Genomic DNA, 14642 nt, shown 5'->3' with positions numbered 1-14642 from the left:
TTATATATGTTATTGCATGGCCTCCTGTTCAAATATCATAAGCTATATCATAACAGCTTGGAAACCCCGCACTGATTAATCCTTGGACCCATAAGTATATCCTGTCTTTACATATGCACGCAGGTAGAAGCAACAATTTAATTATAGTCACCTTAAATTGCCACAAAGAGACATTATTTTACAAGTAAATGAAAACAATGCACCATTTCACAAAGAGAATTATTCTAGCACTAAAAACAAAATCATATTAGCTGAGTTTCAAGAAAGGGACAACAAGGTAAAATATTTAAAAATCCAACTTAAAAAATATAAAAAAGCAATACTAGCCACAAAACTCTTCAACCATAGGCAATACCATTTCCCTTCAGGCAAAAGAATGAGAATTAGCCTATTGGTATTGTCACTATCCTACCATTACACAGAATAAGTAGGCAGCATTGGTGACAGCCAACAAGGTTCCACTGTTCAATATGCAATACTCCTCTCAAAACCAACTGCAGTCTACCGGCAGCAAGAGGAGACTCTAGTTTTATATCAAGCATGTAGCTATTGCAAGAAACTAGTTGAAGCCAGCACTCATTTCTTTTCGCTTCAATTCTAGTGCCATGCGTTCATTCTCGAGTTTCATCCTCTCATTTTCCAGCCTCATCTTTTCCAACTCATGGTCTCTTTTCCCGCTAAATCTCTTCCATTTGAGTCGCTGTTTCTCCAATTCCAACATCTCAACTTGAATGTGGAGCTTCTGTTCTTCTAATTGAAGTGATCGGGACTCAATCCACTGCTTTTGTAACCATGCTGGTCTCATGGTCTCAGGCAAGGCTTGATTCATATCAGCTTGGGCAATTTGAGAATGAGAATAAGGACTTTTGTTGTAGTCCTGGGAATTCAAGGAATTCCCAAAACTAACATCTTCATGGGAATGCCCTTGTCTCAATTTCTTTGCAGACCCTAACACTCCATACATCCCATGAGAAGTGTGGTTCTCTTCAAAATCATCACGATCATCGGTTTCCAAATCTTGATCATCTTCATCCAGATCATCATGCTGGTGCCTCCTCGCATCATCATTATCGTGATCATCTCTAGTTCTAAGAGCCAAATGTAATGAACGCTGCAATTCTGGATCATGAGGCAGGTGCAATCTGTTACCATTGTGATAAGAACACATCTCTTCATAGAATAACTGCTTTGAGCTTAATATTTTCCTAACATCATCCTTCTCCTTCTCTGTCAGATACTCTATCATATCCAAAAGCGAAGGGTTCTCAACAACCTGGCAAGAAGTGCCCCTCCCAAGCATGTCATTAAGCCTCTTATATCTTTTGTTTAGGTCGTTGAATTTATCCTCACACTGCTGAGGGGAGACGTGATAACCCCTCTCAGCCATGACCTTTGAGATAGATTTCCACTTACCCTTTTTTTGAAGGGCCACAAATTTTCTTCTCCCCCCACTGCTACAATCTGGAGAAGCATCCTCACCTATATAAGAAACAGCAGTAATCAAGAGCTTCACCATCTTATCCGTCCACTTCACACGCTGCCATGGGAACCCCTTCTTCCCTCTGTTTCCTTCATTATGACCATCAACGCCCTCTTCAGCAAAACTTGGCTCATCCTCATCACTCAATGAGTTTTTGCTTCGCTCTCCCTTACTGAAATCTGCCACTGGAATGGTTTGATCACTGTTTTGTACGGTTACCATTGTGAGTGGAAAACCCACATGAATCGAGGGATGCACTGAAGAACCTTGGCGAGCACGAGATTGATGCTGGTGTCCTGGATGAGGGTGTTGTGCTTGATGATGAACTCTCATTGAACCTTGCAAGTCAAAGCCTCCATAGGAAGCCCCACCTGGAATCAGACCTCCTTGTGATAGATTTCCATCCATTTCTTGTTGCCAACAACAATTCAGATCAGACCCTTAAACCCCATCCCCCCCAAAACCCTAGATTGTGTGTTTTTCCCACTCTGTTGAAGCCATTCATACAAACTTCATACACCATCCTTCCCAGAGCAATTTAAATTTCTCCGTCAACCTTCCTGGGACTATTCAAATTATCAAGCAAGCAAACCCATTTCCCCACACAGATCAAACCAAATTGGAAACCCACTTCCAAAACTTCAATACCAATTAGAAACTCCACAAAATACATAAAATTTTCACATGCTCACATAGACACCCACCCAAAGCTTCACCAAAACTAGCAGCAAACAAAAGTACCCAATAAAATCAATAAAAACAATAACAACCAATCCTTAAGAGTTCATTCAAAAACAAGTAAAAAGCTACTTATCTGCACCAAACTCCAAGCTCCTCAACCCCCACAAAGCCATAACCGAACTCCCTGTAATCAAGCCGAGAATCCAGGCTCCATGATCACGAAAAACATCTTCTACATCCGGCGCAGTGGCGCACAAGCGAGCAGAACAAAAAGAGAAGTTACAAAGATGTGATCTTTTTTAATATATAGTCTCCTATACTTTGACGAGGAAGCCCAATGGAGGGCTTGGCTTCCGTCAGCAGGTTCAATGTATTGGGTTGATTCGGTGGGTCCAATGTAACGTATGTATTGATGTCTACCTCTATCCCCAGCTAATAAAATATTTCAGTAAAGATAATAAGAACAAAATTGGAGTCGGTCCAAATGTTCATATAATATGATATTCGCAACACAATTTGCAGTGGCTACTTGTTTAAAAAAATGGGCATCTAATGTCAAGTTCATGAATTGTGATCTAGTGGCTCCAATTTATTATGTTTACAAGGAACATGAAAGGGTGTGTTTAACCATTTTTTTTGTTAGCATGTGGATCTCAAACTGAAACTTTGATCATCCACCCTAAAATATCGGATGATGACGATAGGATGATATGCTTAAGATTTCGCTCAATTATATTTACTTGGATTTAATATTTTAATTTTGAATAATTATTAGGCGACATCGAACTTTAACATTATTCAAGAGTCAACTAGTCAAAGTTAACTCTTGATTTTCTACTTAGTTTTATTTCTAATTAATAAAAAGTATTATTAGAATGAAATAATTACAACAATAAATTTATTTCCTTCCCCTATTTAGAGAATGTTTACCAACTCCCAAAAGTGGCTCATATGACATTAATGACTACCTCACTTGTTTTTTTTCACCAAATGACTTACCTTTCTATTTCAACCAATATAAATTGCTTTCCCTTGTTGGGAAAAATGAATTAAATATTGATTTTCCTTTTTTGAGTTCCTTGTACCATTTACACCCCATCGTTCTCTTTCCTTCATTTCTCATGTGCTTAGTCTTCATTTAATATGGATTTTTAAGTGCAGGCAAAAAAATATATGGATTTTTATATATTTTTTATAATTTATGAAATTCACATTATTTAAATACAAGAAAATCTGGATATTCAGCCTTTTGTCTAGGGTAGATTCTGCTACACTAAACTTAACTATATATCCCACTATACTTCTTAGTTTTTACACGAGCCATTACCAAAAAAGTGTGAGGGGTCCATTTGTGGGCTTCAACAATTCTTCTTGGACCAAGGTCCAAATATATATTCAAAGCCCATCACAAGAATAAGAAAGCTCAAGTTTCTCGAAAGATGTGACGAAGAATATTTTGGAAAGTCCATACCCTCGGCCCCAAATTAACCTAGGGGAAACGGATACTCTCATCAGTGTCGCCACTAGTTCTTACCACTTAGTATCATTGTTAGAATTTTTATTTTATTTTTAAAATTTTCTTTTTACTTAGTGACTAATGAAGCATTTTTTAATAATATTGTGATTTTTTTATTTTTTAAAATATATTTAAAAGTGTTAAAAATACATATAAAGAAAACAATAAAAAATTACCAATTATGCCTAATGATAACTCCCAGCGGGAATTGAGAGTGTTGGACGTAGCACCGTCCTTAACCCAGGTTTTATAAAAGACAGTTTTTCTACTCAGCCTTACACCATATCTGCTGATGTGGATTTTTATTTTGAATTCTTCTACTAAGCAACTCTATATTATATACTTATTAAAGAAAAAATAAGTAAAAGATAAAAGAATAAAAACAAGTGTGTAGTGCAAGTCTGCTGAATATAATTTTATCTTTAATTTTTATCTTCTTATTTTTTTCCCTCAATGGGTGTGTGGTATAGGGCTTCTGAACATAATTATTTCTTTATTTTTTTTAATCTTTTTATTTTTTTCCCTCAACAGGTGTGTGGTGTATGGCTGGTGAGTATAATTTTTTTTTTTTTTCAAAAGCTTCACCATCTATTCTACAGCCATACACGATATACTTACTTTTATTTTTTATCTTTTTATTTTTTTCCTTTAGCAGGTATGTGGTGTATAACTGATTAGTAGAAAAAATCTTTAACCCATAATCAAAATAACGTCGTTTTAGGGTTAATGCTTAAGCCATCAGCCCTACCTCTGATTCTCTCATTCCTCTCTATCTGCTCTCTCTCTCTTTCTACTCTCGTGTCGACACACTGAAAGTTGAAACCTTAGCCTTCGACCCTTCAAGCTTTCGCCGTCATCCTTTCTGTAAGTCTTAGGGGTAAAATCGATTCGGTTCGGTCAAGTTTTGTATACTTTTTTAGAACCAAATTGGTATACATCAGTTTTTAAAATTTAAGAACTGATACAAGACCGATTCTCTACCAAAATCGAAACTTCCGATTCTTTCAATTTCGGTATGTAAGTGGAGGAAGTTTGGAATAGATATATACTATCATATTATGCATATGTATTAATAATTTATGTAGGAATATAATATAATGTTATTATGGATAAATATCAACTAGTTACTTTTTAATTATTCATATATTTTTAAAATCTTATAATTCAATAAATGTTCTACTTGTTAGTTGTACAAATTTAATATTTAATTTTTTGATTTCTAATTTATTAATTATTAAATAAAATAAAAAAATAAACAACTCGAGCCAAGCTCGAACAAAGATTAAATAAAAATCTCAAACTCGAGGCTTTTGTGTCGAGTTGAGCTCAACAAGCTACAGACTAGCTCAGCTCAGGTTGATTACAGCCCTACTAATGATGAATGTTAAGTTTCTGTATTGAATATTGATGCCAGACAGAATTTAGATTAATTTTGACGGCTAGTTCCGACAAATGATCAACACAAATAGGACAATAGATTCACCCAAAAACACAAAGAAAACAACTCCTATGTTCAATTCAAAAATGTCAAAACTCAATAATGTCGAAATCAACCCACAAGCCGGGTTGTAATAGCTATAATTTGAAAATATCAGATTTTTACCAAGAATAAAAAAAATCTCAATAAACACACTAAAAATAAATACGCACATAAAAAAGTAATCTTTCAAAAATCTAACCAAAATGGGGTTCAAAAGCACTTCCTAAATGAGAAATGGAATATTACTATTAAAGAAAAAAATATATTTAAAAATAGAGATACGAAGGGGAAAATAGCTATTTTGGCCTTGAAAATGATGCACACAGAGTGTAATTGGGTAACCATGACGTGTGCGTCGAAAAGCTTTTTGAATTGGATTCATATGCACGATTTTGATACCCCTAATTAAAGTTATGGCGAAAATACTGACACATGCTCAAAACTATCACAAATCAAGGAAATGTCACTATTTCCTACTGTACTTACGTTGATCTGTCGTCTCAAGATAGTTCAGCACCATCTACATGCAATCTGACAGCTCAATATTATCTCACTCAGATCCTCTAGATCATAAGTGGAATAATTATTTTTGGACCCAGACAGCTTCTCACTGGAAATGGCTATTTGGTGCCCCTCTTGGCTAAAAAAACCACTAATGCCAATTTTAGATGCATCACAATTAACTTCAAACACCTTCTCAAAATTTGGAAAAACCAGGACTGGTGCTTCTATTGTCTTTTGTTTGATCAGTTGAAAATTGGCCTCTGGCTCCTTAGAGCATCCACATTGGACTATGCATATGCATATGCAAAATCACCTCTTTTGCATATCTATTTTATCATTTCAACAAAACTTCCACATTGACTTATGCATATTTAAAACAAAATAATAATAAAATTTTATTATTTTATTATTTTTTTATGCCTAATTTTTTTTTTTTAGAGTGCAATTTCCATGTACTGGTTTTATACATGCAATCAGTACCCAGTATATGGAAATATTTCAGTGCCACCGAACCTGTAGAATGAAATAATGAAGATTATTTCATGCATCCATACCTAGTTTCATGCATCCAAATTTACCAATTGTATATATAATAAAATTCATCAAATTTAAAGAGTATCAATCAAGCTTTCATAGAAGGAGAAATTCATCAAATTCATCAAATCTGTTACAGCCATGAACCACAACCCAAGTGAATCTTTCCCACCAACCCAATATACACCAAACAACACATATTAAATATGTACTCAGATTAATACATTTGACTAATATCAACATTCAAAACTTACATTTGACTGTATCAACTTTAGAACTCACATGTGACTAATTCTATGTATCAAAATCAACTTAATACAAGTTTCAAAAAGTTGATTTTGATACAAATTCATTACAATAACAGCAACCAGAAAACAGCAACCAACAACCAGCAACAAGTCCTCCAGTGGCTCCAGCACCCTTCAACAACAACAAAAACAGCCTTGCCATTGGGTCCTCCAACAGCTCCAGTACCAGCACTAGCACCAACAAGCAGTACAAAATATCCCACCAATAACAAATATTCACCCAACAAAATGTTCCCACCCACCACCAACCACAATAAAATAAAAGGCCCATATAGATGTACAAAAAAGGGCTTGGTGTTCATAGCAACTAGCAGTATATAAATATCCAAGTTATGTCACCACAGTGTCAAAAAAAAAATTAAAAACTGCACAAAACAAAGCATACAACTATGTACGAGATATGACCTTATTTCTTTGTTCCTCAATAATTTCCATTTGAAGATTATGGAAATACTCTTGCTGCAAAGAATTCATAGAATCAATATCCAATTTCATAATTTCCATATCATTTTTCCTCTTCTTTTCATCTAATATTATAGATCTTTCTTCTTGAGCTTTAATTTCCATTTCAACCTTTTTCTTCTTAATAGCCAATAACTCAGAATTGCGGTTTTCTAACCTCATTATGCTTTCTTTTCTCTCCAACAGTAAAATCTTCCTATCATCTGTCATTTCTCTTAAGGCTTCACTAAATTCTTTATATTCTATTTCCTTACTTTTTCTTTTTTTTCTCTCTTTCTTTTTTAGCTTTTTTCCCCGGAGGTTTCTCACACTCCACAAGCACATTTTCCATTGGGTCCTCTAATTGTATTGAGTTTAGAGTACTACCTGAACGTGAGACGTTGTCTCTTCTTCTTATGGTCTCCATGTGTGTTTGTCATTTCGGTTGATTCCTTAAAATATTCCAACAATGATCCAAGGTGAAGTTGGTTTTTAAGGTCTCTCGGTACAAAATTTTTGCCTTGTCAATTTACAAAATAATAGAACAATCAGTAGGACCAATCTGAAATAATTTTACACAATGACAAAATAAACGATTATACCTTGTCTAGCTCGGTTGCACCGCTTGGATGCATTCCTTCAACTTGGGCCATAGAACCACAAAATTTATTGACACATTTTTGAATGGTTGACCACCGATTGGTCAAAGAGGGTACAGATCGTTCTTGACTGTTAGGTTTTTTATAAGTGGAGTAGTAATCATAAATTCTACTCCACAATTGTGTGGAGGTTTGGTCAGTCCCCCGTATGGAATCTATACTAACGTTAAGCCAAGCTGAAATGAGGAAAGTATCTTTCTCAATAGTAAATGACACACCCCGCTGGGATTTATGTTTAGGTGCCCTTTTTTCCCGTTGGGGTTGTGTCGCTTGGACATCAACGAAAGCAGCATCCACAGTATGGTTGCTTATACCACCCTCACCACTTTCCAACAATGTGGTGAAGAAGGGATCCTCATCAATTAAATTGTTCATCCTTCAACAAAATATTAAAGGATAAAATGTTACTAAAACAGTACATATTAAGCAAAACAGGGCCAACATGTTTAAAAAATTCAGATTAAGCAAGGCCACATGTTTACAAAATTCAGATTATGTAGTTTTTAAGATGATGTACAGATTTATCTAAATACAGGACATAAAACAGGACAAAAATCATCTATTTTTCTTGTAATTGTTCTAATAAAAATCTAAAAGCTGGATGCAACAAGATCAAAACTATGTTTTCCTTCACTTGGTTCTGCCTAAGAGAGGTCTGTACCGGGTAGAGATGCACATTGACACATAAATGTAATTAAATGTGATGTAATGTAATGTAAAGTAAAATGAACAAGAAGCTAGAATAGAAATGATGGGAGGGGTTTTTTAATTAATTGTTTTCTAATTAATTAGTTTGCACAGTTAATCTCGGTTTTACTTACAGTAAAGTTAGATTCTTTCATCCAATTCTTTTCAATGATACCTTTTTTATAATTTTCATTTATCAGTACTTGCAGGTACTCTGCAGCACCACATTGTTGAAGCCAGAGAAATTAGAATCACTTAATTTTCATTTATCAGTACTTTGCTTTTGTATTTTCTTGTTGATAGTGAAACCCTTAAATATAGATTTTGTGACAATACGAGGATCATTGTAGTGATTAGTCCTTGGTTGTCTTCATTTGGGACTTAATTCCGTACTAGTTGTGTAGCTGCAGTCTATCTTTTAAATTTCTATTATTATTTTACAGGAGTCTATAATGGCTATCAGCTTCAGCAATAAGGTATCCCGGTACATATGTTTTGGTGGAAGCGGTCAAGTTGTAAGAATATGGGATTTGCAGAGGAAGAGATGTATTAAATGGTTGAGAGGCCATACCAATACAATAACAGGTGCAATGTACAACTGCAAGGATGAACACTTGGCTTCCATCAGTCTTAGCAGGGATCTCATACTTCACAACCTTGCATCTGGTGCCAGGGCTACTAAACTCAAGGACCCCAATCAACAGGTTATTCAGTTTGTTGTATCTTGGTGCTTTTGTTCAGGTGTTTATGGTATTGAGTTTGGGTTTTCAAGCTGATTGTCTATCTTTGGGATTGTAAGATTAGGTATTGAGAGTGCTCGATTATTCTCGAATTAGCCGACACCTTCTAGTGACTGCTGGTGACGATGGGACCATACATTTATGGGATACAACAGGTCGCAACCCAAAGGTTTGCAGTATGTTCTATCATAAAATGAATTGTTAGTAATGTTTAAAACAATATTGTTATTAGTGTTGTATGAGTTGTATGCCTCTTTGACTCATAAAAATGTTGTATACTTTGAAAATCTCATATGTAATGGGTCATAGATAGGTTGCTTTGATTCTGGGAATAAATTGTGTTTTATGCTCAAAAGTATGTGCTACAAGTGTGTTTGCAGTGCCATTTCTGTGCATTTTTCAGATGAATGGCAATAATGATTTGCTACCACACAAAGTTACATTCCGTCATTCTTCATTATGCCTTTGCTTTTCTTCTAGCAGAGCAGCGATCTTCTCCATACATAATACTAGTGGAATTTTGGACCAGTATTCTTGGACTGATTTTCTCATTTACCAACTGGAGCCTTATAAAATCTACGCATGTTAATTAAGTTGTAAATTGGTATCACCAACCTCTTGTGTTATCCAGATTTAAAAAACATGACCTTTTTGTTCATTCCATTTGTTTTTTTATATTCTTTTTAGGTTTGCCACTGATGGTTTAAGGGGAAGAAAACTTTTGTAGGTTTCTTGGTTGAAGCAGCACTCAGCGCCAACTATTGGCATTAGCTTCTCACCCAACTGTTGACTGGGTGCAGATTTGATGTTTGATGTTGATGTAAAGGATCTAATGTTTGTTTCAGTGCAGATTTTTCATAGCCGTGTTTATTAGCTTTGACTTGAACCACATTGTTGAAGAAAATCAAATACTTTATATAGTTTTTTGGCTATTTGCAAATATTCTCAACCTTATTAGTATACATTTCAGGCTAAACGAGAATCTAGAATAGAAACGTATTGCTTCAAATTTCAACAATGTATTCTAGATTCTGAATAGAAATATTTCAGCAATACGTTTGGCCCCTCCCATAATTTTTATTCTAGATTCTCGTTCTGGTACATTTCAGCAGTGGGCAAGAACAGAAAATAAATTCCATGAGATTCACAAATTAGAAACCCTAATCTAAACCAAGAACAACATAAAATGAAGAAATGGCAACAAAAAAATATCCACACACTTTCACTGCTCTAAAACCCTAACCGAAACCGTGAAGATAAAGGGAGAAATCATACCTGAAATAGCAGAAAACTAAGAAAACCAGCAACCGTGATGATTCCCAGCAGCAGTCGCAGGCTCCATCGACAACCTTCGTGAGAGAGAGGTGCATGGATTTGCTTTTTCCGGTGGGTTGTTTCGGTCGAGAGAGGGATGGGATTCGGAGAGGAGAAACCGAGTGGAGAAGCAAATGAAATAATCCTATTTGGGGGGGGGGGTTTCGGGGAGAGAGAGCATGGGAGGAGAGAGAAATAAAGATTAAAATATAACTTGGAGAGTAAATAGTGGATATGGAAAATTGTAAATGTACTGTTTATAGTTAGCTAAATTTTTGGAGATAGAAAATCCAATGCAGCTCAATTTATGTTAATATTATGCAAAATTGGCTTTGCATATAGTCCAATGTGGATGCTCTTAGACCACTAGAATGCACGTCTCTTAAAGCATTAAGTGATAGGGGCAAGTAGAGTGCTGAAATTGTTGATGAACCGACAGTAGAAAGATGCCAATCCATGGAAACAACTAGCATCATGCAAGGTTTTAGGTGTGGACCACTCTAGAATTACATCTATCTTTGACTGATCTGCATGAACACTATTAGTAGACAACAAAACTAAAGAAAGTGACATAAGTAATAAAAAAGGAACACTTATTCTGATTGACAAACAAATACTCATTCGTCAGCATCTCAAAAATACCTTGGAGGTGATCTAAATGTGATGCCCATGTTGGAATATAAATAAGGATATTATCGAAGTAAACAACAATAAATTTCCCCATAAAAGATCATAAAACCTGATGCATAAATCTCATGAATGTGTTTGGCGCATTGGGCAGTCTAAAATGCATGACCATTCACTCATACAAACCATGTTGAGCCTTCAACTTTGTTTTCAACTCATTTGAAAGCCTTATTCTGATATGGTGGTATCCACTTTTTAAGTAGATTTTTTAGAAGACCTTAGAACCGGATAGTTGATCCAACATGTCATCCAGGCGGGGAATCGAAAATCTATACTTCACTGTGATCTTGTTATTCACTTTGTTGTCTACACATATACGCCAAGAACCATCTTTCTTTGGCACCAGAAGGGAAAGAACCGCACATGGGCTCATGGACATAACCTCTCTCCAATAACTCCATAACCTGACACTGTAACTTTTTTTATTTTTTGGGACTGAGGCAATACATGTCGATTTAGCAACTTCGACCCCAAAACAAAGTCAATCTGATGTTGAATATCCCTCATCGGTGGAAGTCCAGGATGAAGGTCTTCTGACATCAAATCAAAAAATGTTGCTAGCAGCTATTACACCTTTCGTGTCAAATCTAGGCCTATGTCTACTGCACTATTCTCACAAGGCAGCAAAGCATAAATTACCTCTTCATACTCAATCTCCTCTAAAAACTTGGACATGGGAAACATGTTAGTATTATTTGCTATCAGGGTAGGAGTGGTTCCTTCCAGGTAAGGTGCCAACACGATCTTCTTCCCTTTGATTCTAAAGGAATATGTATTTTTCTGTCTATTATGAATAACACTGAGATCTTACTACCAAGGCTTGCCTAATAACACATGACACGCATCCATATAGATGACATCACACCAAGCATTATCAAAATATGTTCTGCCTACAGAGAAAGATACTATGCATCATATATCTACTATTACCTCACTACCCTTATTGAGCCACGACAACTTGTAAGGCTTTGGGTGATGGTCTATCTTCAACTGTAAGATGACATCACACCAAGCATTATCAAAATATGTTCTGCCTACAGAGAAAGATACTATGCATCATATATCTACTATTACCTCACTACCCTTATTGAGCCACGACAACTTGTAAGGCTTTGGGTGATGGTCTATCTTCAACTGTAACTTCTACACAATCTCTTTAGACACCATGTTCTCACAACTACCATTGTCAATGATCATTTTGCAAACTTTGTCAACAACTGTGCAGGTAATGTGAAAAATATTAGTTTTCAACCAATCGTCTCCTAAATCACCCTTGGGAGCTAGTGGACTCTTGCGAATGACTAGGGTCTCATGGCCATCATCACACAACACGTCTGCATCCTCATCATCATTATATACAAGTTCCCCCAACTCCTTAGTTTCTTCTACCACTTCTTCTTTAATCAGGAGATTTTTACCTTTCTGATTAGCAGGTTTTTTCCACTCAGTTGCTCGATGTCCCTGTTCGCAACATGTGAAACACCTGATATTGGAGTTAGAACTTTGGCCCTATGGTGGTTGAGGGGTAGGACGAGATTCCTAAGGGTGAGAAACTTGACTATTTTGATCACTTCTGAATATTGGCATCCTACTCTGTTGTTTCTCCACAACAAGTGCACGCCGGTATGCTTCAGAAACTGTCCACAAAGAGTACAGACTAAGGACATCATGCAAGGGTTACCACAAGCCACCCAAAAACTGTGCCACCATTTGCTTCTCTGTCTCGAATAGATCATTATAGGCTATCAATTGATAGAACTCTTCCGTGTAATTATCAATTGATCTCGTGCCTTGCATCAACGTGTGTAGTCGTTGAAACAATGTTGTAGTATAGCCGAAAGCAAGGAAGTGACCCTTTATCTTTTTCATCATCTTCTCCCAGCCAATAACCTTGGCCTTACACTTGTCTCATGATTGTCTCAACTGCTCCCACTAAGCAAATGCTCTACCCTTAGTTTGATGACAAATGGTTTCACTTTCCCGCAATAGTGAACTTTCTTATAATAAAAAACTTGCTCCACTTCATGTAACCAATCAATGAAACTTCCATCCTGTAACATACTAGAAAACTCGGGAAGATCTAGTTTGAAACCAAGGTCTCTATGATGTTCCTCCTGACCACGGTGCTCTCATAATAGAGCATGATTGTTATATGGATTCTCAAAACTTGAATTGGGATCATGATCTTCCATCTCACGACCACCGATATTCTGCGCTGCTAGACACTGGGTTAACTCTGCAATATGTCTATGCAAATTCTTAATTATCACATCCTGAATGTTATGATCACGGTGTGAGACTTCCTCGTTCGAAACCTGCCCATGATGATCATGACCACCAATCATGGAAACTGATGAGACATAACCCTATGAAAGATGCTTAAACTCTGATGCCAATTGATGCTGGATAGAATTTAGATTAATTTTGGCAGCTAAATTTAATAGACGATCAATACAGAGAAGACAAAAGATTCACCAAAAAACATAGAGAAAACGACTCTAATGTTTAATTCAAGATTATCAAAACTCAAGAATGTCAAAATTAGACCATAAGCCGAGCTGTAATAGCTATAATTTGAAAATATCATATTTTTATCAAAAATAGCAAAATTCTAATAAACACACCAAAAATAAATATGGAAATAAATAATTAATCTACCAAAAATATAACCAAAATCGAGTTCAAAATCACTTCCTAAATGAGAAATAAAATATTACAATAAAAGGAAAAAAAAATATCTAAACATGGAGATTTGAAAGAAAAAATAGCTAATTTTGGCCTCGAAAATGATAGGTGACCATGATGTGCGCGTCATTTAGAGCTTTTCGAATTGGAATCATATGCACGATTCCAATACCCATAGTTAAAATTATGGCCAAAATATCGACACGTGTTCAAAATCACTTCCTAAATGAGAAATAAAATATTACCATAAAAGGAAAAAAAAAATATCTAAACATAGAGATTTGAAAGAAAAAATAGCTAATTTTGGCCTAAAAATGATAGATGACCACGACGTGCGCGTCATTCAGAGCTTTTCGAATTGGAGTCATATGCACGATTTCGATACTCATAGCTAAAATTATGGCCAAAATACCGACACATGTTCAAAATTGCCCCAAATTAGGAAAAGATAATTGTTTCTTGTTGTGCTTGCCTTGATTGACATCTCAAGGTAATTCAGCGCCATCAACATGCATTCTAACATCTCAGCATCATCTAACTTGACTCCTCCTACATAAATATTCTACAAGTAATTATTTATCCTGTCGCAAATGTGAAAAAGTTTTTAATAAGACTTTATTATGAGAAAAGTACATTTTCTAATGGCCCTATGACCTACTGCATGACATTATCGTAAATATCCTGAAAACTAACGGACAAAATTGGAGTCTCGGTCCATTTCTACTTCTTCCCCTTCCTCGTGAAACTAGAACTCTAATCTTCAAAATTCACTTTTGCTCTTTGTTTCGACTCTCCTCACTCTGATGTCACGATCACCACCTCCACAATCTACTTTGTTGCTACTGGAGTAAACGTAGTCAACTCTATTGCTTAAACTCATTTACATCTCATGTCTTTCTTCCAGTCTTTATTGAGGAACCAAACTA

The 14642-nt window shown here is 35.7% G+C and overlaps 1 protein-coding gene across 1 annotated transcript; it reads right to left on the bottom strand.

The window, feature by feature from the left end:
• Positions 1–225: 225 nt before the first annotated feature.
• Positions 226–2478, bottom strand: LOC122298516. The gene has a single exon (XM_043108299.1). It carries the CDS (start codon positions 1886–1888, stop codon positions 560–562), a length of 1329 nt encoding a protein of 442 aa, XP_042964233.1. The 5' UTR covers positions 1889–2478; the 3' UTR covers positions 226–559.
• Positions 2479–14642: the final 12164 nt, after the last annotated feature.

Source organism: Carya illinoinensis, chromosome 16 (genome assembly GCF_018687715.1).
Source record: "Carya illinoinensis cultivar Pawnee chromosome 16, C.illinoinensisPawnee_v1, whole genome shotgun sequence".
In the NCBI taxonomy this organism is placed as follows: domain Eukaryota; kingdom Viridiplantae; phylum Streptophyta; class Magnoliopsida; order Fagales; family Juglandaceae; genus Carya; species Carya illinoinensis.
The sequence above is the reverse complement of the archived record's forward strand: the minus strand, read 5'-3'. Positions and strand labels throughout refer to the sequence as shown.

What these genes read in the sequence shown, in the direction of transcription:
- LOC122298516 (XM_043108299.1), bottom strand. Translation starts at nt 1,888, where the DNA reads ATGGATGGAAATCTATCACAAGGAGGTCTGATTCCAGGTGGGGCTTCC.